The sequence below is a fragment of the Neovison vison genome, chromosome 7 (assembly GCF_020171115.1).
Source record: "Neovison vison isolate M4711 chromosome 7, ASM_NN_V1, whole genome shotgun sequence".
NCBI classification, from domain to species: domain Eukaryota; kingdom Metazoa; phylum Chordata; class Mammalia; order Carnivora; family Mustelidae; genus Neogale; species Neogale vison.
In genome coordinates, this window is record NC_058097.1 from 153,706,196 (window position 1) to 153,731,682 (window position 25,487).

At 39.7% G+C, this 25,487-nt stretch overlaps 1 protein-coding gene across 1 annotated transcript in view; it reads left to right on the forward strand.

Moving 5' to 3' along the window:
* Positions 1-2,308: 2,308 nt before the first annotated feature.
* LOC122913544 (E3 ubiquitin-protein ligase TRIM22-like) overlaps positions 2,309-25,487 on the forward strand; it is a 30,552-nt gene continuing 7,373 nt past the window's right edge. The window contains 11 exon segments of the mRNA XM_044260234.1: positions 2,309-2,909; positions 3,810-3,905; positions 4,534-4,666; positions 4,669-4,763; positions 9,437-9,459; positions 10,595-10,704; positions 11,859-11,873; positions 13,454-13,506; positions 16,293-16,351; positions 24,340-24,796; positions 25,360-25,455. Coding sequence (XP_044116169.1) covers positions 2,484-2,909; positions 3,810-3,905; positions 4,534-4,666; positions 4,669-4,763; positions 9,437-9,459; positions 10,595-10,704; positions 11,859-11,873; positions 13,454-13,506; positions 16,293-16,351; positions 24,340-24,796; positions 25,360-25,455 — 1,563 coding nt within the window. The 5' untranslated portion in view covers positions 2,309-2,483.

Below are 25,487 nucleotides of genomic sequence, written 5' to 3' on the forward strand. Positions count from 1 at the left end.
ATATGTCTTGCCAGCCCTTTCTGGCCTGCCAGGTCTCTGTGGACAGGTCTAAGGTTACTCTGATATTCCTCCCTCCATACATAAGAAATCTCTTTCCCTAGGGGCTCTCAGCATAGCTTCCTTTGCAAGTTCCACTATTACATGACTGGGTCTTGGTATTACTGATCTTGGAAGGGGTCCTCTCTGCCTCTTAGACATGGATGCTTATCTCCTTCCCTAGATTAGGGAAGTTCTCAGCTATGATTTGGTCAAATACACCTACTAGTCCTCTCTCTTTCTCCACCTCCTCAGGGATACCAGTAATTCTGACACTGGAACATTTATGGCATCCTTCATCTCTCTAAGTCAGTTCTCATGGGCTTCCAGCTGCCTATTCCTATCCTCCTTGGCTTCCTTCCTTCCTATCAGTCTATTTTCTAGATTAGTAATTCATTCTTCTGACTCATTTTCCTTGGCTGTTAGAAAATCCAGTTTTCACTGCACCTCATTCATAGTATTTTTAAGTTCAGCCTGATCAGATCTCATTTCTGCCCTTAGAGATTCTGTATTTTCATTAATACTTTTTTTTAAGCTTAGCTATTGACTTCATGATTGCTACCCTGAAGTCTATCTCTGGCATCTTGCTTATATCCATATTCATTAGATATGTGGCAGGGAACATTGTCTCTGTTTCTTTTCTTTGTTGGGAGTTCCTCCTCATACTCATTCTGTTGAGGGATGGTTGAGGGAATGTACAGAATCCAAAATACCAACCATGACCCTAGAAAGATGCACCCTAGGAAGCTCCAGAGCAGTTGGGAGCCACCACCAAATAAACAAAGCCAAAATGAGACACAATAATAAAATTTATAAAATTAAATTTTTTTTAAACATTAATTTTTTTTTTAAAGTAGGGTGAAGGGAAGGAGGTCTATAATCGCTCAGTGTGGACAAAGTAGGGTGTTTCATTTGTTCCTGGGCATATTTTGGTCTGTTTTTTAGAAGACACTACTTCTCAAAATTACAGGGAAAGTATAACTTTTGTGTATGTATATATATATATATATATGTCATATTGAATAGGGGAAAAAAAAGGACTACAATGAAGCATATAAAAAAATATAGGTGTGAACAAGTACAGGTTAAAAAGCTACTATGAGGGGTGCCGAGGTGGCTCAGTCAGCTAAGCTTCTGCCTTCAACTCAGGTTGTGATCCCAGGGTCCTGGGATTAAGTCCCATGTCAGGCTACCTGCTCAGCAGGAGGCCTGTTTCTCCCTCTCCCTCTGCCTGCTACTCTGCCTACTTGTGCTATTTCTGTTAAAAGAATAAGTAAAATCTTTTTAAAAAGTAACTGCTATGAAATATAAGTTGTTGTATTAAAGATGTGGTTGAAATGAAAAAAAGGTAAAAAGAAAAAACAAGTGTAAGAGAAAGAATAACAAAAAATAGAGAGTTGTATTTGAAAAATAAATAAGCTTTGAGGCAATGCCTGGAGCTTAATATATTTTCCCCTGATATTGGGATTTTACAATCTTATGAGATCCATAGTGTTGTTGTCCCTTTGTTCTTCCATCCTGTCTTCTGGGGGGAGGGTCCTGCCATGCTGTTTCTCAGGCAACCCTGCTTAGGAGGAGTTGTGCTGCCCCGGACGGGATGGACTCACTGGAGCTTTTGTTTTTATTTGAGCTTTTGTTCTCTGATGGCTTTCTCTACCTCTTCAGAGGGTCAGAGCAAAAAGTGGCTGCATCCAAACCTCTGTCCTAGAACAGAGAAATAGCAGTCTGCTCTTCACGAAGCCCTCCAGGACAGAGTCTCTGTTTCTGTATGTGCTGCTGAGAACTGCAGCCTCCTGAGGTGCATGTCCACAGTGACTCTCCCAGAGGTCATCCTAGGGGCCCCCGCATGTCCCTGCCTTTGTGCTTCTAAAATGCCAAGGAGCTGTGAGCTTGTGCATGCACCCTCTGCTCCTGGATCATGTCTGGACACTGCTCTAAAGCCCCTTCTGAGCTGCTACTGCTCTGAAAGTTTTTGCTGACCCTGGCGCACTATGCTTTTGTGCTCCAGTATTATATCTCTTTCCAGAAGCCAGCTTATGGTGGTTCCTGCCCCCTTCTGCTTTATCTTCTGATATCTTCCCACAGAGTCACAAGTCATGACTCTGCCCTTCCCACCTTGTGACAGGCCCTGCTTTTCTGCTTGCAGAGATCCCAGTACATTCTTACATCTCAGGCTGATTTTGCAGGTGTTCAGAATGGTTTGGTAGATATCCAGCTAAATTCAGGGGACTGGTTGAAATGGGGTCCCCTACTCCTCCCTTCTCTACCTTTTCTTTCTTGTCCTTCAATATTATGATTTGGGCTTGTCCTTAATTTCTACACAATTAGTGTAATTTTATTCTTACCTTTCCAACTCTGCCCCCTTTTAACCTTCCCAATCATGCAGGGATCTGTGATCAAGAGGAACCACTGAGGTCAGGAGAGATAGGAGCAAGGGAGCAGCTACTATGGCTTCTAAACTCCTGACTGACATAAAGGAGGAGGTGACCTGCCCCATCTGCCTGGACCTCCTGAAGGAACCCCTGAGCCTAGGCTGTGGCCACAGCTTCTGCAAAACCTGCATTACTGCAGCAAACAAGGAGTCCAAGACAAGCCAGGAAGAGAAGAGCACCAGTTGCCCTGTGTGCCAATTCCATTACTGTGCTAAGGAGCTGCGGCCTAACTGGCATGTGGCCAACATAGTGGAGAGGTTCCGAGAAGTCAAGGTGAGCTCTGAGGAAGGGCAAAAGAGAAATCTCTGTGAACGCCATGAAGAGAAACTCTTGCTCTTCTGTAAGAAGGATGGGAAGGTCCTTTGCTGGGTTTGCGAGCGGTCTCAGGAGCACCGTGGTCACCAAACGGTCCCCATGGAAGAGGCTGTCCAAGAGTACCAGGTAAGAGACCAGGATAGAGGGAATATAGGGCAGAAAATAGAACTTGATGAGAAATCTCCACTTTGCATTCAACTTTCATTACCTTGCCATTATAGACCTGAGGCCTCTGATGTCTTGTCTTTTTATTCTCACCTTCTAAAGGCCTGATGAACATTTAAAAAAAAATTTTTTTTTTTGTCCAAAGGACATTTTTGTGCATTCTATTAAATTACAAAAGGATAAACCTATGGTACAGATTTAGTCAAAAGTAGATACTTTTGTACCTTGTGCTAGACGGGCGAATATGTAGTGCCCAAGAGAGACCCTCATCACTGAGTTGAACAGGAAGGTAGAAGGAGATGTAAGTTCTTTCTTTGCTGGAGGGCTTGGTTTGTTCTAATAGTTGCCCCGATACAAACAGAATCATCCCCTCTTTTTGATGAGGGTTGGTGATGTCTATCACCTGGGTCTTTTTTTTCCCTCTTGATTAATTTTGGTTTATTTTTTTAAACACAATAATTAAATACTGGAAAATCTTTTAATATAGTTTTCTGATAGAATGCAATTTTGTTAATATAATTGATACATTTATATATAAAAAAGTAATTATTTCTGTAGATGCTGAAAATATTTTTTTAATTACTATGTTTAGTTAGCCAACATATAGTAAGTACATCATTAGTTTTTGATGTAGTGTTAGTGATTCATTAGTTGCAAATAACACCCAGTGCTCATCACCTGGGTCTTAAAGAACACATTTATCACGTCAAGTTTTCTTCTAAGTCATGGTTTGTAATTGCTGTTCTCACTGATTCTGTAAACTCTAGTCTCTTTGGACATTGGCCTAATATTTTCTCCATTGATCCTCTATGCTGATACTTAGAAATCTGACAGCTTGACTCTGGTGATTCCTCTCCATAGGAGAAGCTCCAGACAGCTCTGCAGAAGGTGAGAAAGGAGCAGCAGGAAGCAGAGATGTTGAACGCTAACCTCAGCGAACAGAGAACCTCCTGGGAGGTAGGGAGAGATCCTTCCTGAGACAAAAATATAGACAGGACCTTGGGTGTTAGTCACAAGGAGCTCCCTTCCTTTTTGTTTCCTGAGTCAGTATGTCCAAAAGTCATTTGGTTAGTCACTTCTCTTTTCCCTGATAAAGGCGGGGGCTGAAAAATGAACATGTTATAAATGAACACAGACATTTAAAGAGAGGTATTCACATAGAGGATGACTAGTGAGTTCTGTGTTAAATTCCTGTTGTGATTTTGAGTCTTTGACCCTCCTGGGGGAAGACTGTAAGCAATGACTCAGGGTTCTGTCTGTATTGTTCAACTTTCAGCTGAGGATGAGGGGATGGAATCAGGAGTAAAGCAAAGAGAACTTGGTTGTCCTGGACAGCTGTGTGAAAGCAGAGCCACACCCAAGGATCTTCTTTGGGCTCAGGTTAGCCTCAATAATGGAAACTTGAGGCCATTATTTTGGAATGTGATGGAGAAAAAATAATGGGAAAAGTCAGGATCCCCAAGAATTCCTCCCTTGCTTCTCTCTCATTTCCCAGTAAGAAGTTTCCAAAGAAAATAGTTCTCTTTCTGGCTCCCGGTCTCTGGCTGATAGCCTGACTACCACTCTCTCTTTCTCATTCCTGAAGAATCATGTGCAAAATGAGAAAAGGTGTATCCAGGCAATGTTTGAAAAACTGAGGACTCTGCTGGAGCATGAGGAGACACATATAATGCAGATGCTGTTCAGCGAGGAGGAAACTATGCTCAACTCTTTTTCTCAGTGGAGGATGAGGTGGACAAGCACAGCCAGATAATGGAAGACCTGATTTCAGAAATAGAGCATCGGCTTCAGGGGTCAACAGTAGACATGCTGCAGGTAAGACTCAAGAAGAAGCCCCAGCATCTGAGATTTGAGAAAAAATGAAGACCGAGTTTCCTTCTCTCCCATTTCTTTGCTCTTCCTGATGATGACACTAAGGTTCGTTTGGCCTTGCAGTATCTCCTTTCCTGTATCTGTGACAGAGGTTATAGGAATAAAGAACAAGGGACAGTCTCATATTTATTTATCAAATGCAGTGTAGAAATCTGACAGGCTGAATTTGCATGGTATCCAGGGATAGTCTAGAGGCCTCTGTGTTCAGTGATCTAGTGCTAAGGACTTCTCAGGTACCTCTTCATGAATCAGCTTGATCAAAAACAAGTGAATGTCACATTCTAAGACCCTATTTTTTCCCCTCATAGAATAAACTAAGATTTTTCTCCCTTTTTTTCCATTTCCTGAAAAACAAAAAAGTGTGAAGTACTAGTATTATTTTGTCTTTAAATATTCAATTGAATTCACCAGTGAAGCCATCTCATCCTATTTCTTTTTCAAAAGGGTTAAAACCATATTTAAAAATATGTATTAGGATTACTTATATTTTTTACCATTATTAAGTCAGATTTTGATAATAAATGTCTTTGTAGGGATTTGTTCACTCTAAAGTTGCCTGATCTGGAGACATAAAGGTAGTCATAATAATCTCTTAAAATCCCTCTGGTTTCTGCAGCACACACACCAATGTCCCCTCTTTTAGTCCTGATTTTGATGATGTGCTTTTTTTCGGACAGTTTAGTTGTCTTTGGTCAATTTTTTAAAAAATTTTCTTCAAGAATAAACTTTATTATTTCATTGACTTTTTAAATCTTTTTTTCTTTTTTTTTTTCTTGAAGACTTTATTTATTTGAGAGGGAGAGAGAGAGCATGAGTGGGGTGAGGGGCAGAGGGAGAGGGAGAAGTAAATTCCTCACTGAGCAGGGAGACCAACAGGGGCTCGATCCCAGAGCCTTGAGATCACCACCTCAGCCAAAGGCCAACTGAGCCTCCCAAGCACCCTGCTTTTTTTTTTTTTTTTTTTTTTAACATTTCTATTTCATTTGTGTCTGGTCTCATCTTTATTGTTTACTTTGTGAGTGAATGTGTATATGGATGTACGAACATGAGATTGTATGCATACATGAACATGAGTGTGTACACATATGAACAAAAGTGTGTGTGTATATTAGGATTAGTTTGCCATTTTTTCCCTAGATTCTTAGAGAGAAAACTTTGATTACTTATTTGAGACCATCATTTCTGATATAGTATTTAGTGATATAAATGCAATGATTTAGATATATTCCATATATTTTTAAATTTTATTATTATTTATTTACTTATTTAAATTCCAGTTAATTAACATATAGTGTAATATCAGATATACAATATAGTGATTCAGCACTTCCATACATTACCAGGTGCTCATCACAAGTGCCCTTCTGAATCCCCATCACTTATTTAACCCATCCCCCACCCACCTCCCTTCTGCTGACCATCAGTCTGTGGTTAAGTGTCTCTTTCTTGGTTTGTCTCTCTCTCTCTCTCTCCCTTTCCTCATTTGTTGTGTTTTTTAAATTTGACAAATGAGTGAAATCATATGATACTTGTCTTTCTCTGACTGATTTATTTCACTCAGCATAATACTCTCTAGTTCCATTCATGTTGCTGCAAATGACAAGATTTCATTCTTTTCTATAGCTAAGTAATATTCCATGGCGTATGTATCTTTATCTATCTATCTATCATCTATCATCTACCTATCTATGCATATCCCCCACACAAATATATACCACATTCTCATATATATAAAATATATAAATAAATTATTATATATTATAATATATATACAACACATCTTCTTTATCAGTTGTCAGTTGATGGACACTTGTGCCATTTCCATAATTTGGACATTGTAGATAATACTGCTGGAAACATTGGGGTGCATGTATCCCTTTGAATTAGTATTTTTTTTTTAAGATTTTATTTATTTATTTGACAGAGAGAGATCACAAGTAGGCAGAGAGGCAGGCAGAGAGAGAGGAAGGGAAGCAGGCTCCCTGCTGAGCAGAGAGCCCAATGAGGTACTCCATCCCAGAACCCTGAGATCATGACCTGAGCTGAAGGCAGTGGGCTTAACTCACTGAACCACCCAGGCACCCTGAATTAGTATTTTTGTATTCTTTGGTTAAATACCTATAAAGTGTACAGTTCAATTTAACAATACTTGATTTCTTACTTTTTCTTCTAATGTGTATTTCAAATATAATTTCTTCATAATCTGAAAACACATATTTTTTCAGTATTTAAATATGTTGATATTTGTTTTATGGACTAAAATATTATATGTCCAGAAAATTTTCCTATGTGAATTGAGAAGAATGTGTATTCTGTATTTGTTAGATTAAATAGTCTATAAATCTCTGTTAGGTCAAATTAGTTAATACTATCATCCATGTCTTCTGTATCTTTGATGATTTTCATACACACGGTTCTGTCAATTATTTCGAGTGAGCTATTGAAATCTACAACTACTGAGTTTTCTATTTTTCTTTTTAATCCTTTCGATTTTGCTTTGTGTATTTTGAAGCTCTACTGTTGTATATATTTACATTTGTAATTGTTAACATCCCTTCTTGATTTACTGAACCTTTTATCATTCTGAAATTATGGTCTCATTCTCTCATAATATTTATTGTCTTAAAGTCTATTTTCTGTAATATTAATATAGGCACTTGAGCTATTTTATGATTACTGCTTGTATCGTGTATATTTTTTTATCTTTTTAGTTTGGCCATATTTGTGTCTTTGGATTCAAAATCATCTCTTACAGATTGCAATAGTTAAATCTTGCTTTTTATCCAGTCCGACAATCATTGCCTTTAAATGGGGGTGTTAAGACAGTAACATTTAGTGCTAATGTTGATGTAGCTGTATTTACATGTTTCATATTGCTGTTTTTTTTTTTCCCATGTGTCACCTGTAGCTTCCACTATCCTTTCTCCTTAACTTGCTTTGCTTGAGTATAAAATGTTAAGTTTTCCTATTTCTGTGGGGGTTTTTGTTGTTGTTGTTTGTTTGTTTTTTCATTTTTTTTTCCTTCCCTAGTGGTGGTTCTAGTGATTACAGTATGCATCTTACTCTCTCGTGGTCTACTTCAGATTAATACTAAATTAATTTCAGTAAGCTATAGAAACTCACCTCCAACATTACTTCATTTCCTTCCAGCTCCAACACAGGCATAATTTAATATGGGTACCTAATCAATGCAGAGCAATGGCATGCAGGCGTAAGAGTTTTTTGGTTTTTGTTTTCTGTTTGTGTCTTATTGTTGTTTTTATTCTTATTGTTTATTGTTACTGTTTTTAACTGGGAAGAGAAGTTCTCTTTTCTTCTGGAGTTTATATCAGGAGATTCAAGTTTCCTTCATGGACGGAGAGTCAATATAGAGGGAATAAATAAAATTTGGAGGACATAGACCAGATCCTGATGATAGGGTTTGAGGTTCAAAATTCATCTTTGATTAAAGTTATAACTGCCCTCCCAAATCCTTTTCTCCACTTAATCTGGTTTTCTTTTTTGGCATATACAACATAAAAGCCCTAATACAGAGAGCAATTTTTTTTTTTCACTTATTGACCCACCTGTTGGCCTATTTTTGGTGACATGAAAGAAGTAAGGCTGAGGTAAAGGAAACCAAATATATTGGTAGATACATGTTCAAACAACCAAAACAATACCTGTGAGGATAAAGGAAATCAGATAGCTAAAAACTGTTAAGAATGTGCACTAAACTGAACTAATATTACATTGTTAACTAACTGGAATTTTAAATAAAAACTTCAAAAAATTAAAACAATAACAAAAAAAAGAACGTGGATTAAATTGCTCAGTAGAGACTGAAGTGCAGGTAAAAATTGTAATTTTAGGACAGTGGTTGAGTGGATATTGGTAACATTATGAACAATGGAGTATAAGAGAGGAGATGATTTGGTGGGTGAGTGGTAAGTTACATATTAGACATCCTAACCTACTAGTTCCTGTGGCTTTTTTACTACTGCCTATGTTAACAAGTATCTAAGAGACATGCAAAGAGTTGGAAATAAGTGCACATATGTGTGTGTTGAATTTAAGAGACTGGACAAGGTCAACTGTAGATAGTGTGTAAAATGAGGAGATAATTGAAAATTGAGAAACACCTAACAATATATTTGCTTGTATCCTCTGTAAAGCCATGTAAACTTCTTGAGGGATACTACAATTATTTACTCTTTTCTTTTCTTTTTTTACTCATCTTTGGGTCTCCAAAGGCTGTCCTGATGTTTGGCAAATAATAGTGTATCACTTTACATTTCTACTGAGTAAATGAAAGAAGCATTGCATTATTCAAACCATCTCATGCATTTAGGAAAAAATTATAGAACTGTTGTTTTCCTCATAAATAAGTCTCATTTCCAAATACTAGAAGCTTCATGCTATAATTCTGCAAGGCTCAAAGCTGTTTCTACTTTTTAGGAAATCTGAAAACCTCAAATGAGTCTTCTGGAATGATTAGCCTGGATCTTATTTTTACTTATTTGCTCTCACATTGGGACCATCTTTACTCCTACCATGGGGTTGGTGAGGATGTGATGAAGCTTTGTAAGGGGAAGTTTCCATTACCTCTTGACTCACGTCTTTCCTTTTCTCCCTAGGATGTGCATTCCGTCATGGAAAGGTATGTGGGGGGAATCAGAGATGGTCCTTTCGTGCAGTAAAAAGAGGTTTAAAGTCATTAGAGTTTTGTGATGATCAGTTAGAATAAAACATCTCTCAGGGCAAGACAATTTGGGTGTAGTTATATGCCAAATTTCTTTCTTTCTTTCTTTTCTTTTTTTTTAAAGATTGTATTTATTTATTTGACAGATGAAGGTCACAAGTAGGCAGAGAAACAGGCAGAGAGAGAGGAGGAAGCAGGCTCCCTGCTGAGCAGAAAGCCCGATGCGGGGCTTGATCCCAGAACCCTGGGATCATGACCTGAGCCAAAGGCAGAGGCTTTAACCCACTGAGCCACCCAGGCGCTGCTATATGCCAAATTTCTGTTCACAAATCGTGGTTTGAGTGTTCTGTAACTATTGAGAATGGACCAGGTACTATAGGAGGGAATGTGGGTAGTGGGAAATCACAGTGTGGGTCAGTAGCAGTATAGGGGGTAAGAGGTGGCATACCACTTAAATTTTATCCACCTGTATGTATGCCCGTATCTAACTCAGGTACTTTTATTTCATAGCTGTTTGGCTTATCGTGGTAAGTTTATGTCTGCTTCACCTGCCAAGCACCTGGAATTGGAGAAAATTTCCTTATATTTAAACTTCTGCCCTGGGAATTGAAGAGACCTTCTATATGGCTCTGTTTAGATCTCCAAAAACAGACTTGAATCTCAGGGAATATTTTGGCTTTAGTACACACAAGTGATCCATCTTGGTCACATACTTTAGAAGCCAGAATGGAAAGGCAACATCCTTGTGTCTAAATTTGCACACCTACCTCACAGCATCAAGCTTTTTTCTAACACATGAAATTCAGGCCATCATTAGTTTTTCTAGGAGATCAAGAGGGAGAGGTTGATTTAATTTTTGAAGGAAGAAACTCTGTCTCTGAGACCTCAAGACTTTCCTAAGGTCACACAAAGGGAGACTGGGAATGTAGACATGAACACATTTCTTCTGGCTCCAAGATCAGGAGTCTGCTGTCCTCTTTCTCAGGGTCTCTGGAGAGGAGGGTTCAAACTCTTCAGTGGGGTGAATAGGAAGTCAGTCATTTTGGAAGGACAAAAATTCAGAAGTGTGGGTTTCAATTTTTATCATCTTTAGGAGTAAGAACTTGTCTCTGAAGAAACAAAAAGCTTTTCTCAAGGAACAAAAGAAAGTGTCCAGAATTCCTGATCTGAAAGAGATAATGCAAATGTTTATAGGTGAGGATTGCTAGAGCATGGTAAGTGGCTGTGGGAGTCTTGTGGGCAGGGGCCTAAAGGAGAAAAGGGTACAATTTCTAGTTATGGAGAGTGAACACAAAGGACATCACATGATGATATGGTAATATTTGATGGGGAGTGGCCAGGTGTCTGGGGCATAATCTCCTTCACCAGTTCACTACCTCCCCATAGTCCCCAGTCCTTCCCCTATACTTTAGGGGAAAGAGATTTCAGGGCTGCCTCCTTTGCTTGTCTTGATTATATATTTTTTTTATTATTTGAGAGCTGACAATATGTAGTGCTACTGAGGTGAAGAGAAATCAGTGTCATCAAGCCACCTTGTTCTCATCACCTTTCAGAATTTTTCATTCCTAGTAGGTCTCATGTTCCAATACCCATGTTTTCCTTTCTAACACATACATGCATATTCTGCCTCTGAGAAGAACAAGAACAGAACAGAATTCTTCCGAGTTCTCACTCAAGTTATTCCCAAAATCCCTCTCACAGTGTCACGAATAAAGCTATGTCATGTCTTTCACCCAGCCCCAATTTTTCTGCAGCTCACATGACTCCAAATCATCTCCAAAATACAACATATACTCCCCGTTTCTACAGATAAAAGAGAAATGAGATGTATGCGCTGTTGGAAACCGAATAATGCATATAATAACAATTAATTTGTCCTGGGCTCCCTGGTTATTGGGTTTTGGGAAACATTACTGGGAGGTAGATCCTGGAGGTATAGGAAGGAAAATGCCCAGAACCCAATGTGAAATTTCATGATAGACATGATTAAAATGATCAACATCATCATTCTGTGTTTCTACCACATGTGATTACTGCATTAAAAGGTGCCACATCAACTTGAATATAATGCTTTTGAGGAGTCATCCTTCTCTGATCCCTTCATCTTAATCCTGGCCCTGTTTGTCCCTCTCCACTGTGTTGGAGCTTTCCTAGACTATGAGGCTGGCACTGTCTCATTTTTGAGTGTCACAAACCAAGGGTTTCTCATCTATAAATTCTCTTCATGTTCCTTTTCTCAGGAAGCTTTTCCGTTTTCCAACCCTGTAAAATGTAATGACACATGTAGTCTGTGACACCTGTAGTCTGTGCTCACCAAGCTCTTGAACCTTCTTACACCCCTGCTAATTTCCTTGTAGTGCCTGTTGCCTTGGGTGCAGCTGATGCTTCAAGCTTATCTGAACCATTCTCACCATCTTTTCCTTGCTGCCTTCCTTCCCCTCCATTTGAACACCCTTAATTCAGGAGAAGATATCAAAATTAATAACTAAGAGTCATAGTTTTGTGTCCAGAGTGTCTGGGTTCCTGTCCTGTCTCTCCACACAATTCAATGGAACCTTGGATAATGTACATGAATGCTGTGTTTATTTTCTTAAAATCATCTTGGTGTGAAAACTGCAGCATATTTAGGGGGCGCCTGGGTGGCTCAGTGGGTTAAGCCGCTGCCTTCGGCTCAGGTCATGATCTCGGGGTCCTGGGATCGAGTCCCGCATCGGGCTCTCTGCTCAGCGGGGAGCCTGCTTCCCTCTCTCTCTCTCTGCCTGCCTCTCCATCTACTTGTGATTTCTCTCTGTCAAATAAATAAATAAAATCTTTAAAAAAAAAAAAAAACAAAAAAGAAAACTGCAGCATATTTAGGATTACTGTAAGAAAATAAATGTCATTATAAACATCTAAGTGTTTTTATTTTTTATTTTTTAGAAGATTTAGTTTTGTGAACAAGAGCAAGAGAGAGAAAGAGAGAACAGGAGGATGGGCAGAGGGAGGGAGAGAAGCAGACTCCTCACTGACCAGGGAGCTGACATGAGGCTCCACCCCAGGACTCCAAGATTGTGACCTGAGCTGAAGGCAGATGCTTAACCTACTAAGCCACCATGTACCCCTGAGTATCTTGATTCATTAATAAATATTTGCTACTAAAAAATAAAAGCTGTGTCAGTGTCTCATGAAATTCTATGGGATTCAGTTTTCTCATTTGTTAAAAAAAAGAAAGGAAGAAGGAAATAGAAAAGAAAGAAAAAAAAATGTACCTGATGTAGAATTGTGAAAATTAACCAACAGAATGTTTTCTAGCACATAAGAAGGGATCTAGTAGGTGTCTATTTTTTGCCCCCTCTCATTCTGACTAAAATAAGTGATTTCAAGAATACATATTAGCTTAATGTATTCTTACATTAAGAATATAAATTCTTACATTCTTGTTTTGTGTTAAGACCCTTGGTACTCTTGTTTTGTGTTAAGAAATAAAATAACTGGGTTAAAGAATTACAATTTTCTTTAAATTTTAGCTAATGTTTTTCTATAGCTGCCTGGTCTTTTTTTTTTTTTTTTTTTTAATTTTTCTGCAGTAATTCTATTTCATTGAAATTGAATTTCGATTTGGGCAGTTTGCCCAGCTTTAAAAGGTTATTATTCACAGTGATACAGTAAGAGAGGTATGATCGTGGGTGTTCTTAACAGTGGTGTAGGAAAGTGTTTTGCTTGCGTGATCAGCTTTCCTTTTGCAGTGACTTGGAAGTTCTCAGGAAGGTAGAGGAAAATCTTGCTCTCCTCCTTCAGTGAGATTGGAGCCATGTTATCACTATAATGGATGTTCATTTGGGGCTTGTTCATAAAAGACATCCCTGTGTCTTTCAGCATTTTTATTCTCAACTCTAATTATATTCAGAGCTAGGAGAAAAAAAGTGGGCTGTCTGGTTAAACAGTATCTGCTCTCACTCCTGCTTGTCCCCAGAACCCTATGGGCCTCATCTTTGGATGACCTTTGATGATGCAAAGGATTCCAAGGTGAGTATTTCTAGAATCTGTGTGTGTACACTGTGTGTGTGTGTGTGTGTGTGTGTGTGTGTGTGCGTGCGTGCACACACAGCTCCTCTATATCTCAGGACTCATCCATGGAAACTGGAGGAAATTGATCTTCTAAATTTTCTCTTTGATCTCTGCCTTCCTGCTACCCCATCGCTACAATGAATAATTTGAGGAATATAAAAATGTCCTCTAGAAGTAGCAGAAAATGTGATAGGATCGTAATAATGAAAGTGTGCAAAATTATGAAATTAGACGTGTCCAAAGTACACGAGGCAGTGCTCCTTTTGATAGTTCAGCATCTGGGTCACTTCTGTAGTAGTTAGGGATAGCAGATGATATCCCGGTCTGCCCTGTCTCAGGAGGGAGAGGGAAATGAGGAGACTCCATGATCTTAAAGCCAGAGGGATCTAGGAAAGCCAATCCATTTGCTTCTTTACTTGTAAATACACAGTGTGTTTGTGATCCTATGGAGAAATTCCCAGTGCTCCCTTCACCTGTGTCAAGCAGGCTTGATGACAGGGTCCCTGCCCAGTTCTGCAGCCTTTCCTCTCTTCACTTGTCTTTCTTGAGTCCCATGCCCAGGTCTCTTGAAAAACCAATAGGTTTCTGAATACTCACGCTTCTGCCCAGGCCCTGTCTGCCACCTGGAAACAAAACTCAGCCGAGGATGCAAAACCAAAGGAAAACTTGCACCCTAGAGAAGAATTTCCAAAATTGTCTACATTTTTAAAAAATAAAAGATAACTGTAACTTCACATAACATTTGTAAGAAATAATAGAGACATGCCTTGTATACTTTCCTCAATTTCCCTCATTTTTCAGATCCTTGGCACCACTGTCAAGATTATTCCAGTTCTATTTTTGATATACACACACACCCTTATAGGCAGACTTATTTTCAGGTTTTTAACAGCTTTGCTATATAAAACCTTGCTATATAAAAGTTGTAAATATTTAAGGTATACAACTTGATGGTTGAATACATGTTTATGTTGTGAAATGATCATCATAATCAGGCTAATAAACATATGCATCACCTCTACATGGCTATCACTGTGTGTGTGTGTGTGTGTGTGTGTGTGTGTGTCTCCCCATTTCCTTCTCTGCCCAGCCTGGACCACCACCATTCTAATATCTACTTCCCAGTGTAACTGTTGCAGATCCTGCATATAAGTGAGATCATGCAGTATTTCTCTATATCACAGGTGGATTTTATTATAATTCTGGTGTTGCCACATACTGGCCCTTATCAAATAAACTAAATTTTATGAGATATGCTTTCTCATTTAAAAAAAAAACAATGAAAATCACTTGATGAGTTATGATTAAAATTAAGTAACAGAATATTTTAAATAATTGTTATTATTTTGTAACATATGAGCAGTGATTTAGAATGATGTCTGTTAGTTTTTGCATTCCCTTTACCTGTGACTTGGAAATAAATTATTTAAAAAACACATATTAGTTTACTTTCAAAATTATTGCCTTTGCTTTGTCTTTTTTTTAAACAGAAATTCTTTTCGTTTTTTTTTTTTAAGATTTTTATTTATTTATTCGACAGATAGAGATCACAAGTATGCAATGAGGTGGGGGGGGTTGGAAGCAGGCTCCCCACTGAGCAGAGAGCCCAAATGGGGCTCAATCCCAGGACCTTGGGATCATGACCTGAGCCCAAGGCAGAGGCTTTAACCCACTGAGACACCCAGGCACCCCTGCCTTTGCTTTGTCGTAACTAATAGAATAACTTGCTTACATAATTACAGATTTTTTAAAGAATTTCATCTGATTGCAAAATAAATATTTTAGCATCATAAGAGTTTTTTCTTATTGCTTTCATAGCTACCCAGTCTTATTTCATAATTATAATAGCCTCTTCAACTGAATATACTAATGAAAAGTTAATATCCTCCCCTGTTTCTGCAGTAATTCTTTTTCTCTAGAAATCTCCTTCTGTCTTCCTGGCTTTACTCAATTATTGTTCATGACTATATGGGAAGAGTCCAGAGTACTTTGTGGGATTTCTCAGCAATGTCCTAGACCAAACTTCGATGTCTCCTGGTTTGCCTCATTCTTCCCAGGGAGCTGATGGACTCTGATATTCCTCAGGAATGAATAAAAGCAGGTTCTCCCTTTCTTCCAGAATTGGTTCTGCAGTGGTTCCTCATGCAGGCTTGGATGGAATCTGTCGACTTCTCGAAAAATCCAAACCGATCAACCCTTCTGAGTGAATACTGTAAATTGATTTCCTGGTTTTTAGAATTAATGCATATTTTATGTCATAACAAACTGCCACATGTTTTTCAAAGTGGTTGTCCCTTTTTTCATTATCAGAGGTGAGAAAAGAGAAAGGATGATATCGTATGTCATGGCGAAGGTAGAGATGTACAGTAGATTTGACTTTGGGATAGTCTATTTTTGCTCTGTAAATCTTGCTGACAATTAGAGGGGAGTGCAGGGCTCCAAGTGTGTGTATATTTATGGGGTGTGAACAGGGACAGGGTAGGTGAGCTGATTGCAAGGACCAAGAAGATGAGTTCCGAATACTTCTTCCTTTCTCATGCCTCCTATAAATCCCATATCCATCCTTTTATTCCTTTTGAATCTCTGATTTGACCTCATATCCTAGCCCCAAACACCTAAGTTATCCCTTCAGACTTCATGTGAGAAGTGTTGTGAGGGCAAGAGCTTCTGAAATGTGAAGAAAGAGATTTTTGGCAGTACGGGGTGTAAAAGCTGACTTTTTAATCAGGATCTCTTCTCTTCAGCTCTCCAGAACTCCCTTACTTCTAAAACCCAAATCCCAGTACCTGTTACACATTTCTGCGTAAGTTGAGATAGGGTAGCTTTGTGCTATAAAACCTTGGCTCAGTCTGTAATTTGAAAATTACACGTACACAGAGGACCTGATGATTTTGAGCTTGTCTGAAAGAGATAACAAAAAATTCATCTGGAAAATGTGGGAGGGACACGGAGACCCAAGAGAAGATGAGCGGGTGGAAGGGTAGGAGGGTAGGATGATGGTTCTGGAGGATGTCCTGGGAACCTGTAAGACACGAGATTCAGGTGGCAGAAATCAGTGAAGAAATCAGAGCTTGCCGGTACAGGGAAACGTGGGCTTGTGGTTGGAAACCTGAATGAACCACCTTCTCCTACCACCCAAAGTCTTTCTCTGGAGCTCAGCGCATTGCTGTGATCTACATTCCAGTTTACTACGCTCTCGGGGATCAGGGAATAAAAAGTCCTCTTTTGGGTATTATAGAGGGCACGGATTGCATGGAGCACTGGGTGTGGTGAAAAAATAATGAATACTGTTTTTCTAAAAATAAATAAATTGAAAAAAAAATTGCCTTGAAAAAAAAAAAAAAAGTCCTCTTTTGAGCTTTGTGTCCCAGTCCATTTCCTATATCTCCTGCTGGGAAAGAATCTAAATGAAAGCTCGCCCACTTTGGGCCCATGAATTTTAACTGTTTTCAGTCTGAAAAACAAAACAAAACCAAACACAGGCCACAGGAAGTAATGTGGTTCAATTGCGCTGGTACAGAATGAGTAAACAACAAGAATTGAGAAGTATCTGGGTAAACTTTAAAAACAAAACAGAGAAGACAGGAAAAAATTGTTAATGTTCTGCACAGGAATCGATACCAGTGTTCATACCAGAATTCACATGCACCACAGCAATTATGTTGGCTGCAAGACTAACAGTGGAACAGAACCATGATTATTGTTAGCAAGTTCAATGCAATTAAAATACTAGAGCTGTATAACTGCGTGTTTTTCTATTCAAATATCACTCCTTACTATGCAGCCATCAAAAGCAAAACAAAACAAAACACCCCCAAATCTTGCCATTTGCGACGACATGAATGGAACTAGAGGGTATTATGCTAAGTGAAATAAGTCAGTCAGGTAAAGACAAGTATCATATGATCTCACTGACATGAGGAATTTGAGAAACAAGCAAGATCAAACAAGATCATAGGGGAAGGGAGGGAAAAATGAAATAAGATGGAAACAGGGAGACAAACCATCAGAGACTCTTAATCTCAGGAAGCAAACTGAGGTTTGCTGGAAGGGACTGGGGCGGGAGGGATAGGGAGGGTTTGTGCTATGGTGAGTGCTGTGAACTGTGTAAGACTGATGAAGCACAGACCTGTACCCCTGAAATGAATAATACATTATATGTTAATAAAAAGAAAAATCATTCCCTGTGTTCAGCACCTTGTAATAGAACTGAGACACAAAGGAACAACATAGAAAACTCCCTTCCTGCCTTCATAAAACTTACTGTTGTTTGGGTGCGGGGCTGCAGGAAGGATACTTGATGATAGGATCATAAGACAAAGGTGATTAAAAAATGCCAGCTTTCAGAATGTAATTTGTCCAAAATTTAGATGATTATGATTGCACTTGAAAAGCATCACACGTTTATTCATTATTAAGAAAAACTTACTTCAGTATCGCTCAGTAATTCTGCTTGCATGATTTTCAGTTCCCGCCTCATACCTATAAGTGATTCAAAAGGAGTTTCTAAGCCATAATTACCTTACATTTCTGTGGGTTACAAACAATACCAAAATATCTGTGCTTTAATTTTTCAAGCTGGGTTTCTCATTTGCCCTGCAGGGTCTCATGTTGGCTCATGTGTGAAGTTTGCTGTGCTCTGCCATTCTGCCAGTCAGGGTCCATGGTGGAGCTTCCACCATCATGCAATTCCCCATCTAGAACACGTCATCAGAACAAGATAGATGATGGCACAAAAGTGCATGTAGGAAATACAAGATGTTCCAGTCCTGCCTCTGACTGAGATTAAAAAGGGCAAATTTTTCCCAAGGGAAGTAAAGAAAGAAAAATTATGGAGGTGTGTTACTCAGTAAAAGATTATGCTTGAATACTGCCATGTATTAACCTCCATGGTCTCACCTGCCTCCTAGCTGTTGGGTAACAAGGCACTGGCTTGGTTCTACTATGGTTAATTTCTGCAAGTCCTTTTCAGACCTGTCTGCATAAGAAATAGAAACTGGTAGTTAACTGGTATACTCCTAAGATTCAATGACATTTTAGAAAAATTTTCTCCATCGGCTCACACTGAAGAAACTTAAATTTGATTTTTACTATTCACAATGATGCCTGTGATGAAGTTCTAGAACCTAGGTGAGGTTCGGTGGGCTGAGGTCTGGAGCTGGTGACCAAGAAAGATTTCTTGAGACATCTTTGGTGCAAAATGGTGGTTTATTAAAGCACGAGGACAGGACCTGTGGTCAGGAAGAGCTGCTGCCCCGGGTTGTGAGGGATGGCAGGTTATATACCTTGGGGTTGGGGGAAGGTGAGGGGAAGGGAGGTTTCAACAGAGTTTTCATACGTTAAAGAGGGCCTACAAAGGTGCCGGGAGGAGGCCTTGCCCTTGTGGCTTGATCAATGTCATCTTTAGCCCAACCATTAACATCAAGATAGTTGGGAGATTCTTGGTGGGATGTTATGATCCTGCTATCATTTACATTCCCTTCTACCTCAGCCTCCTCCAGTTTCATTTATGATGGGGAGGGAGACATTAGGGCTTGAGGAATGGAGAGTTATTTGCTTCTGGAAATTTGTGCTATTGATAAGGCAACCTCCCTCTTTGTAGATCTCCAGGACATTTGTAGAGCAAGGGAGATTCCTGTCTTGCAGGATTGTGATCTCTGCAAGTTAACTCTTTGTTTGTTTATTGTTTATGGCAGTCAGGGGTGCCTGAGGAATGCTACACATATTACTGAGGGGGAGCAGATGGAGAGGGGGTGCAAGGTGCCAGCCCTCGCTCTGTCTTCAGCCAGCCTCCTGCTCCCTCATCACCTGCTAATAGTAACTATGTCTGCCCATATTTACAGAGCTTTATGACTGATTATCTTTCCCATTGCAGTCTGCATTGCAAGAGTTCAACTGATTATCTTTCCCATTGCAGTCTGCATTGCAAGAGTTCAGGCGCCAAGCCTTTCCAGATCATTATTTTATCTTTCCTGGTTTGACTGGGGCTTGAATATAGCATAAGCTCAACAAATAATTATAGGATTGAACTGAAATGCTGAGTATTCAGGCTGTATCATTTTACTTCTCATTGTTTTCTTACTCAAATATTCATGCTGGAGTAAGCTGGGGTAGGAGTAAGAATGTAGTGACTGGGTGCCTGGCTCGTGCAGGTCCTAGAACATACCCTTTCCTGACACCCTATGTGGTGTCTTCTCGCTGCTATTGTTTTTTAAGTTTTCATTCTGCTTCATTTCTTTCATTTCCCCTTCTCAGATTTTAAGTTTCATTTCTACCCAGTTCCTAAACAGAAACTTCCTTGTTTTCAGTTATCAGTTTTCTGGCTTGGTGAGTCAATCTTGCCCATACCTGCTTCTGATCTCCACGGAGCGAAGACTTCTCCACTTCAGCCTAAAGGTCTGTGGGGCAGTTTGTGAAGGCAAAGGGCAGGAAGTTTGGGAGGAACAGAGTGAATGTATTTGGTGAATTTAATTTGTGGTTGTGAAGCTGCTCTTAAAGGAGAGAGACTGCTTGTATGTTTTCTGCAGAAGAGAGATATATTGAGTTTGGGGATGGCATGACAGCTGAAAAAGGAAGACTTAAGAACACTGAGACTCTTGTTTGCTTCTTGGAGGGATCATCATTATTTCTCAGGCTGAATTACTCTCATCTTCTTTCTATTCTGAGGTTTTGACTTTTCTACCTTGCTAAGGTGAGCCAGAGTAAATTTTTTTTCAGAAATAGAAAAATCTTTTTTTCTTTTCCTCCAGTGAAGTGTGTGAGATGGGGCCCTGTTTTCCCTTTTCATAAAAGCCCAAGCTCTGGGGCGCCAGGGTGGCTCAGTGGGTTAAAGCCTCTGCCTTAGACTCAGGTCATGATCTCAGCATCCTGGAATCGAGCCCCGCATTGGGCTCTCTGCTCAACAGGGAGCCTGCTTCCCCCTCTCTCTCTCTGCCTGCCTCTATGTCTACTTGTGATCTCCCTCTCTGTCAAATAAATAAATAAAATCTTAAAAAAAAAAAAAAAAGGCCAAGCTCCTTGAGAGAGCCAGTAGAGACAAGAGTCCTTATCTGGACTTGTGGGAGGGAAAGGAATCTTAGGGCCTGTGCCAAGGAGAAGACACTCTTGTAACTCCTCCTATTACTCTTCTTGTACTGATAATTTCTGAAAAGTTGTCCAGAGCTTTCCTGATAAATCACCACTTTTGGTTAGCCTGATGAGAGAGGCTGGATGATCAGACTGCTGTCCACCTCTGCAGCTCCCACACAATCACTTGTCTCTCTGGGGCTCCAGATACAGGGAATTTGTTCTCTTCTGAGTGAACATAGCTTATTCTCACCTCAGCAGCACCCCACGACACTCTGGTGTCCACTCCTGATTTAGAACTTGTCCTCCATCATCTTAGACATACTTTTCCATTGCTAAACTCCTCACTCCATTTTCTCTGCACAGAGCTAAGGAAAGGAGTCGGTAATTTCTCAGAAAAGACTCCATCTTAATCTTAGCTCTGAACACCTTGTATCATATCTCTGTGTTACATAATATTTTGATGTGTACTTTCCTTTCTTCTCCCTTTTCAAAAGTCATTGGTCTGTCTCTTACATCTAGACAAGTTTCATATCTGGTGCATATTAATTGTTTACTCAGGGGGCTAGTACAGTGTCCAATGGATGGGAGAAAATGGATTTTAAATTTTTTTAAATACTTTTGATTAAATTCAAAAGAGCAAAAGCATATAACTGTGATGAAAAAAAAAATTGTATTAATGGGGCGCCTGGGTGGCTCAGTGGGTTAAGCCGCTGCCTTTGACTCAGGTCATGATCCCAGAGTCCTAGGATCGAGTCCCGCATCGGGCTCTCTGCTCAGCGGGGAGCCTGCTTCCTCCTCTCTCTCTGCCTGCCTCTCTGTCTACTTGTAATCTCTGTCTGTTAAATAAACAAATAAAATCTTTAAAAAAAAATTGTATTAACACCTACTGAACGGTCAGTAAATATTAAGCATCTATAAAGGATTATAATCTGGGTGAGTGGAGATAAAGTAAACAAATTACAAAAGAATGATGCAGTATAAGAAAAGATAAAAACAAAGAAATAATAGCATTTAAAGATGAAAAAGACCCATCACAGGGCTTAGTATTTATGGTGTACCCTGGTAAAGTGCTTTGCAGGGGTTTTTTTTTTTTTTTCTTTAATTATTATTATGTTTGTTTAGCCAACATACAGTACATCATGAATTTTTGATTCAGTGATTCACTAGACACAGGTAACACCCGTGCAGGCTTTGCAATTTAAAATAGTTTTCAGGCTAGGTCTCAGTGTGGGAAGGTGATTTTCAGCTGAGTTTTCAAGGAATTGATGGATTTAAGATGGGTTTTTGTCCGGAGTGATCAAGGAACGCACAAGGCAGCCAGTGTGGGTGGGGAAGGAGTAGGAGCTGGGCTGAGGGGATGACGCAACAGAGGGAATGTATAATGTGGACCTAAGTTGACCATGATAAAGAGTGACTCAAATTGAACGACATGCATTTGACTGGAGAAATAGTAAGATTAATGGATGCTTAAAAAAAAGATTCATTCTTGCTGGTGGTGTGAACAGTGATGAGAGCAGATTGTATGAGATGAATGACAGTATCAGGGAAACCGGTGGGGGATCTTTTCCTGGAATTCAGGTAAAAGACTCAGGTGGATGAGATCTAATTTGAGACAGACAGGGATGAGCTTACCATACCTTATGGACTCTAAAAGAATGATCTGTAGGTCATTTGATTCTATTTCTACATTTGAAGAAAGGGAGTACTCTTATTTCTCAAAGATTTTTATATAAGGGATAAATAGGTCTAAGTGATTAATAAATTGCAACTGATTATAAAATTGTTAGTGATGAAATTACCTCCTGATTGTGGCCCTTGCTGTGTCTGTAGGTGTCTCTGGGGATTGAATTTGAGGACATGGAAAGGCTCTGGGTGGAACAGGTGAATTGGGAGATAAATTCTTCTGGACCATTAGAGAACAGCTAATAGATAGAAAGAAAAGATGAAAAGCTGATGAGAAAGGTCTAAGCATGTACAGAGGGATGAGGAGATTCTACCTTTATATATTCATGACACTGTGTTCCTGTGTATGATGAACTGTTCTAGGTATTGAGGCTCCGTCCGTGCACAAAACCATGCCTGATGAATGCATGGATTGCTTTTTAGGAGGAAGAGGCAGACATTTCAAGATGCTATGTATTACATAGCAAAAATAAGAGAAATATAGCAAATGTACAGCAAGCAATAGTATCAGCAGTTTTGCTATAGAGAAGTCAAAGCAGGTCCTGATAAGAGGGCTGAAGAAGAGACTGATGAGACAAAAGAGGGAGTCAAGCTGAGATGGGAGAGCGGTTCCCTGCGGAGGGACAAGCCGGTGCAAAGTTTCTCTGAGGCAGCAGTGGCTTTTGTACTTTGGACTTTAAGAAACTGGAAAGAAAGGCAGGATAGATGCAGCTCAGTAGCAGTATCCTAGGTGAAAGAATTCAGTCTCAAAAGATCACATTATAATTCTACTTCTACAAATTGACCAGAAAAGGCAAATCTATAAAAACATATGATCAATGGTTCCCCAAGGCTCAGGTTCAGAATGGGGATGACCGCTAATGGCATTCGGTTGGTTTTCAAGTGATGGAAATGTTCTGAAATTGGACTGTGGGGAAAGTTACACAGTTCCCTAAGTTTGCTAGAATCATTGTATTGAACCCTTAAAATGAACGCATTTGATAGAAACATAACTTGATAAAGTTGTTTTTATTTTTGTTTTTTTTTTTGATTGGTGAATTAACTTTTTAAAAAAAATTTTAATTTTTTTATAAACATATAATGTATTATTAACCCCAGGGGTATAGGCCTATGAATCACCAGGTTTACACAGTTCACAGTACTCACATAGCACATACCTTCCCCAATGTCCATAAACTGCCCCCATCCCCCACAACCCTCAGTTTGTTTTGTGAGATTAGGAGTCTCTTATGGTTTGTCTCCCTTCCGATCCCATCTTGTTTCATTTATTACCTTCCTACCCGCCAAACCCCCCACGTTGCTTCTCCACTTCCTCATATCTGGGAGATCATATTATAATTATCTTTCTCTGATTGACAATAAAGTTGTTTTTAAAAGGTGAGTCATGCCAAACAGTAAGAGACTCAACCTCACAAAGCAAACTGAGGATTGCAGGGGGGTGGGAGGGTAGGGATAGGGTGGCTGGGTTATGGACATTGGAGAGGGTATGGGCTATTCTGAGTGCTGTGAAATGTGTAAGCCTGATGATTCACAGGCCCCTGGGGCAAATAATACTTTATATGTTAATTAAAAAAAAAAAAGGTGAATCATGCAAATATCAGGGGTAGGATCACCCACACAGGAGAAGAGCAGTGCAAAAACCCAGCGGCCATAGTAGGTTTAGTATATTTAACAGAGAGGATGTATTTGGGGTGGGGAAAAAAAGACAGAAAAAAATTGATGAGTTACACAAGATTCTTGGTAGGAAGGGCTTCAATACCAGGAGGAGAAGAGAAACTAGCAAGCTTGCCCTGGTGGGGTGAAATTTGTCATGTAACATTAAATGAGAGGAAAGTGTTTGCAATTATTACTAAGAGCCCTTTTCATTCTGATACTGACCTATTCCTCTTGTTTGTTTTCTTTCCTTTATTGTATATTCCTTTATTGTATATTAATATTTTGCCCATTCTGAATCTCTGCATAATCAGTATCCTTTCTATTTCTGCCTTTCTTATCATGCTGCTTTCAACATTCCCTGCCCTGCAGGAGTCTGTGAGCAAGACAGGACTCCACTGTCAGGACAAGAAGAAAGGAGGGGAGCACTGCAATGGATTTTCCAGCACAGATGAACATACAGCAGGAAGTGACCTGCCCCATCTGCCTGGATCTTCTGACAATGCCCCTGAGTCTGGACTGTGGCCACAGCTTCTGCCAAGCTTGCATCACTGCAAAGAGTCAGGATTCAGGGGTCCACCAAGGAGGGGAAAGCAACTGCCCAGTGTGCCAGTGCAAATACCAGTTTTGGAATCTCCGACCTAATCAGCCCCTGGCCAACATAGTGAAGAAAGTCAAAGAGAACATGAGCCCATGGCAGAAAAAGCTCTGTGAGCTCCATGGAGAAAAACTCCTGATCTTCTGTAAGGAGGATGGGAAATTCATTTGCCAGCACTGTGCCCAGTCTCTGGAGCACAGTGGTCATCAAATATTCTTCATGGAGAAGGTGGCCAAGGACTGTCAGGTAGGCCCAAAGGAGAAAGTAGATGTGGCAGAAAATTACCTCAAGTGACTCCTTCACTTTTTAAAATTATTTTCTTCCCTTTGTCATCGTAGAGCTGAGCTCTGCGATCTCTTTCCATATCCTTGTTTAGCTTCTGAGATTTAAAGGAAATTTTTGTGCACTCTATTTTTTGATCTGAAATAAGTCTAGGCTACAAAGAGAAGTTGGATGAATGGAGAAATACTCCCCAAGATGAATCTGATTTCTACTTTGAGCAGAAGGGTTTCTGGAGAACATGGTTAGTTGGATGAGGGTAACCTGTCAATGAGATGAAAGGACTTTCCTTGCTGCAGGATCAATTCTTCCTCTTGGAAGAGAGACATTAAGGTTACTCTTGATCAAGGGATGGTAGCTTGCATCATCCAGGGATGCAGAGTATATTAACCTCTTCAGATTTTTGTCTACATCTTAGATTCTAATCACCAGTTTCATTTCTGTAACCTGTTCTCTTCTGAGATGAGTCTGATTTCTTCCCTCTATCTACGAAAGCTCATAGCTTAACTCTGGTGATTTTTTTCTCACAGGAAAAGCTCCAGACAGCTCTGAAGAAACTGAGGAAGGAGCAGCCAAAAATGGAGGAGTTGGAAGCTAGCATCAGAGAGGAGAAAGCTTCCTGGAAGGCAGGAAGAGATATTTTCTGAGGGAGTACTGA